The sequence below is a fragment of the Penaeus vannamei genome, chromosome 11 (assembly GCF_042767895.1).
Source record: "Penaeus vannamei isolate JL-2024 chromosome 11, ASM4276789v1, whole genome shotgun sequence".
Taxonomy (NCBI): Eukaryota; Metazoa; Arthropoda; class Malacostraca; order Decapoda; family Penaeidae; genus Penaeus; species Penaeus vannamei.
This window is the reverse complement of record NC_091559.1, coordinates 14,871,020-14,876,019: the sequence shown is the minus strand read 5'-3', so window position 1 is coordinate 14,876,019 and position 5,000 is coordinate 14,871,020. Positions and strand designations below refer to the sequence as shown.

At 38.4% G+C, this 5,000-nt stretch overlaps 1 protein-coding gene across 3 annotated transcripts in view; it reads left to right on the top strand.

Annotated features, from left to right (window-relative positions):
- Positions 1 to 5,000, top strand: part of LOC113816502 (La related protein) — a 52,828-nt gene that overhangs the window by 34,282 nt on the left and 13,546 nt on the right. For 2 of the 3 annotated variants that reach the window (XM_027368543.2, XM_027368541.2), the window contains exons 3-8: positions 492 to 572; positions 1,590 to 1,818; positions 2,037 to 2,353; positions 2,486 to 2,610; positions 4,466 to 4,655; positions 4,937 to 5,000. The exon at positions 4,937 to 5,000 is cut by the window's right edge and continues 270 nt beyond it. In XM_027368543.2, the coding sequence (XP_027224344.1) occupies positions 492 to 572; positions 1,590 to 1,818; positions 2,037 to 2,353; positions 2,486 to 2,610; positions 4,466 to 4,655; positions 4,937 to 5,000 (1,006 nt within the window). The remainder of the gene's footprint in view (positions 1 to 491; positions 573 to 1,589; positions 1,819 to 2,036; positions 2,354 to 2,485; positions 2,611 to 4,465; positions 4,656 to 4,936) is intronic. The other variant, XM_027368542.2, reaches the window with a different exon arrangement.

The window sequence follows — 5,000 nt, the reverse complement described above, 5'->3', positions numbered from 1 at the left end:
AGAAGGGTTTTGAGAATTAGAATTGAGGTTTTGCATATCTTTACATCTGTGTATGCTAACCCATTGATTTCAGAATATTCATCCAAGCAGTGTCCAATGGTATTATTTTTTATATATTTTTTAAATGTTTCTATATGTGCATAGCTACCAAGGAGTCAAATACTAGCCTTCCCCAACATCACCTGATTGCCCTAATCTTCCAATTATTGGTAAAGAGTTTTGATAAATATTTTGTGCACAAAAGTTCCTCTTGTGCGTGTAAGTGTGTGCATGTGTGTGCATGTGTGCGTGTACATCCATGCGCGCTTGTTTGTGTGTGAGTGTGTGCGTGTGTGCGTGCGCACATATGTATAATATATATATGTTCATGATAAACATGTATGTAAATGTGAATACATATGTAAAGTACATTCATATGCTAAGTGTAAACACAGATGATTAATGCAAATTTTAAAAGTAGTTTTCTGAAAATATTTTGGTTATTTCCCCAGGATAATGACATTCCTGATGTAGCAGGCTGGCCAACCCTGGTTGAAGTACAGCAGGCACAAGAGGCCATTCACTTCAGTAATGTAAGTGTAGTTAACTATACCTAGGCTCAAACTCTCCCTTGTTCATCAAAGCGGATTGTAAATTTCATTTGAAGGAAAGAAGTCTATCCTGATAAACTCTGTTAAGTCTATTTTGATAGACTCTGATAAGTCGTTTCTGATAGACTTTGATAAGTTGTTTCTGATAGACTTTGATAAGTTGTTTCTGATAGACTTTGATAAGTTGTTTCTGATGGACTTTGATAAGTTGTTTCTGATAGACTTTGATAAGTTGTTTCTGATAGACTTTGATAAGTTGTTTCTGATAGACTTTGATAAGTTGTTTCTGATAGAATTTGATAAATCGTTTCTGATAGTCTTTGACAAGTCATTTCTAATAAACTTTGAATATGCAGTTACTCTTACTATTTGGTTTTATACTTTAGAAAATGTTGTGTGTTTGAAATGATACACTCCAATGCTCAGGAGACTAATTGTAATCATTTTTTTTTTTTTTTTTTTTTTTTTTCTTGTTATTTTTTTTTTTTTTTTTTTTTTGTCATAACCCATTGGTGCTGGGATGGCAAAAATACAGGCCATGTTCACTTCTATTTTAACAATTGCTAATACATAGGTGGCTTCACCAAGGAGTGGTTCACATACCTTTTCCCTCCTTTTTTTTCTTTCTTTTCTTTTTCTTTCTTTCTTTCCTCCTGTTAGTTTTGTTAATAATATTATGATACAATATCAATAATGATATTGACATCAGTGTTTATTGTACTCGGAAAAACCTTTTCCTGAAAACTTTTGAGTAGGTAAATCAGATGAGATGGCATAGGCAAAGTAATTGGCTCCTTGATAGCTGAGTACTTGTGGAGTCATCTTTGTACAAACCAAATTCACAAAAGAAAACTACAGTCAGCAGTACTTGTATTTGGCAACAATGGGTTAACATCACTGCTTGGTACAAAATTATGGTGTGCCCCTATGTGTGATATTTAAGTGTTCTGTAGGGAGATATTTTTGTGACGAGCTACAGTGATACTTTCTTGATTACAGAATGCTAAGACTGAATGGAGAAAAAGTGAGGAGAGAAAGATAAAGGATGTAGACAGATCTAACAAGGAGCATGAGATTGAAAAGTCAGAAGACTCGGGTTCACATGATGACGATTCGCTCAAAGAGAACCGTGAAGCCTCTGCACCACAGACCAACAACAACAATAACAATAAACTTCAGCAGACTAACAATGCTTCCACCAAAGCTGCCAAGAATAAGAAGAATAAAAGTAAGTTGAAGGCTTCATGGTAGAATGCTGTTTTATTTGGTTTGAGGGGTTTTATAAAGTCAGCAAGGGAAACACTGCATACTCATATTAGCATATTCAAAGAATACTTTTAAGATAGGATAAATAGTAGAGAAGTAAAGATATCTTCACTTTATTATGATACAAATATCAGATTATTGTCATACTGTTATAATTCTAACCTCTTGAATTGTTTACAGTCAAAAAGCAGAATTGGAAGCGATTAGACATCCCGCCCCCTAAGCGAGAGAAGGGTTTCAGACGAACAGAGGGACGTGCTTCAGACTCTCTGGACTGGCGTGCGGACACACGGGCAACCAGCAATGCATCGAGGGGTCGTGGCAGTGGTCGTGGCGGCACAATCAGAGGAAGAGGCCGAGGGAGAGGAGGTGGCCGAGGAGGAGGAGTAGGAGGAGGAGGGAGCGTTGCAGGGGTAGGCAATGGACAAGTTGGTGGACGGGGCACCTTTAGGAGCCCCTCGACTGAACCCTTTGAAAATTTCCACGAATATTCAGAGGTAGGAATTAGATCATGATCAATATGCATTTGAAAGAAGCAGTGGATGGTACAGAGTGATTCATTCTGTATTTTTCTGTTGAAAGATAAATAATTTGCGAGTTTTAACATCTTTTATTCTTTTGCCTTTCAGATTCCCGAATACATGCTTCAGGACCCTAATTTGATGCAGTTCTTTGTACCATCAGTAGGATTCATTTTCCCGGAGTTTGTGCCTCAGGACGAAACGGCTGTTAAAGAGAAGATCAAGAAACAAGTGTGAGTTTTACTTTCCAGCAGTGATTTTCCTTCACCATGCAAACAGATGCATGCATGCAAACACACACAAACACCCACCCACTCCCTCACTCACTCACTCACTCACTCACTCACTCACTCACTCACTCACTCACTCACGCACACCCACGCACACCCACGCACACCCACACGCACACCCACACGCACACGCACACGCACACGCACACGCACACGCACACGCACACCCACACCCACACGCACACCCACACGCACACCCACACGCACACCCACACGCACACCCACACGCACACGCACACCCACACGCACACGCACACCCACACGCACACCCACACGCACACCCACACGCACACCCACACGCACACCCACACGCACACCTACACGCACACGCACACGCATACGCACACACACACACACACACACACACACACACACACACACACACACACACACACACACACACACACACACACACACACACACACACACACACACACACAAAAGGTTAGATTTGGAGGAGTAATGTATTTTGCATAGCTTGATCAATTACCCATAGTAATCATAGTCAGTGAGAGCATGATACATCAGTGTATTTGCTATGCAACTACTCTATTGATTTCTATAATGACTGCTGCAGTTGCTTTCATGTTCAATGAGTTCACAACAACGACAGAATACATATACAGTTTTTATATGGGTCCTGGTTAATCATGGAAATCGAAGTTTAGTATTTGTCTTTAAACATTTAAAAGCCTGGCTTAGATTTAATTTTTTTATTTATGATATGAGTCTTCAGAAAGAAATAAGAATAAACTTTGGAGGATTTGAGGTAACTAAATGAAATGTTGAAAATTGCATAGCCTAACTTGATACATGCTGATCCATTATAAGCAAGTAGTCTCTGAAGAGCCAATAAAACATGGAATGAGGTTTGGAATGTTAATACCAAAAAAAGTTTACAAATTCTGTATTTAAAATGTTTGTTTTATTGTTACTGATCACTTGCTCAGTCACAGTTAGGTTGCCTAGCTCTTTTCTTTAGATTTTTGTTTGTTAGTGATATGCTGTTGATTTTAGATTCTATAGCATTCCAGGCAGTAAAGGATGGGTATTATGCTTAGCAACAAATCACAGTATACTGAAATTGAATCTATATAGACATTTCAGAATAATCTTTTCAAGGGCCTTATGGTATGTGAAAATGTATCCTGCTTTATAAAAGAATATATTTTCCTAAACGCTTGCCACTAAAACAAATGGATATTAAGGAATGTGTACTGTAAAGGGGACTGTCAGGAATTAATGGAAGGTGTTTGAATTAACCCCATGCCAACGTATAGTTATAGCTGTCATGAGTTATTTTGGCACTGTGCTGACTATAACTTGGTCTTGTGCTGGTGTGCTGTAGTTCACCATGGCAGGTTGGCTGGCCCGATTGTGCAGAAGATATCTGAACGAGTGTTCCTATAGGTCCCTATGAAAGTGCTGAACAGCAAATTTTCAGCCCAGCATCAGTAGGTTAAATTTGATAAAAGTGTCCTAAATTTTTTTTTGATAGTTTTTTGTTTGTTAATCAAATGTTCCATGTGAGACTCACAATATGATCTTGCCTAAATGCTCATAAGCAGCTATATGTATTTATGATTAGGACATTTAGATACATTCCCTGGTAAGACTCAATATGATGGCTAGAATGTTCAAAATTATGATCATTTTTGTCAAATTATGAGTTCCAGAATTTATAATGGCTGCAGTTCCAGAAATAGGCCTGAACCAGTAAGACATCAACACAACACCAAGATACCAGAGCTGAACTTTTCCCTAGCAAAAGAACTTGAATTTTTCCTTCATATTTCAGTGAGTACTACTTCAGTGACGAGAATCTAGCCAGTGACATATTCATGAGACGGAAGATGTCCAAAGATGGCTACATTCCTGTGTCACTCATTGCATCATTCAATCGCATGAAGCAACTTACCCAAGATGTTAAGTTGATCATTGATGTATGCAAAACTTCAGATAAACTCCAGGTTAAAGATGAAGTGTGGGTAAGTTGTGTAGTATTTTTCCTTAATTGATACCTTGGAAATTGGTCTGACAAGTGCTTTGGAAGAGTGTTTAGTCTTCTGTAGAAATAGTAGTTACAGACCATATAAATTGCAGCCATAATTTACATAACCAGGTTGTGCTTATTATCATTGAGGTGTCTTAAAATAATCTTAAAAGTTTTGTTTATCGATAAGTATGGTTATCTAGCATGTAAAATATGTCTTACTTGGAAGTTGTTAGAGCTAATGCAAATCAAGACTAACAATCTTACCACTTCCAGCTGAGGACCAAACATGACCCCACAAAGTGGCCCTTGGAGGATGCCGCAGCTGGACCCCTACAGG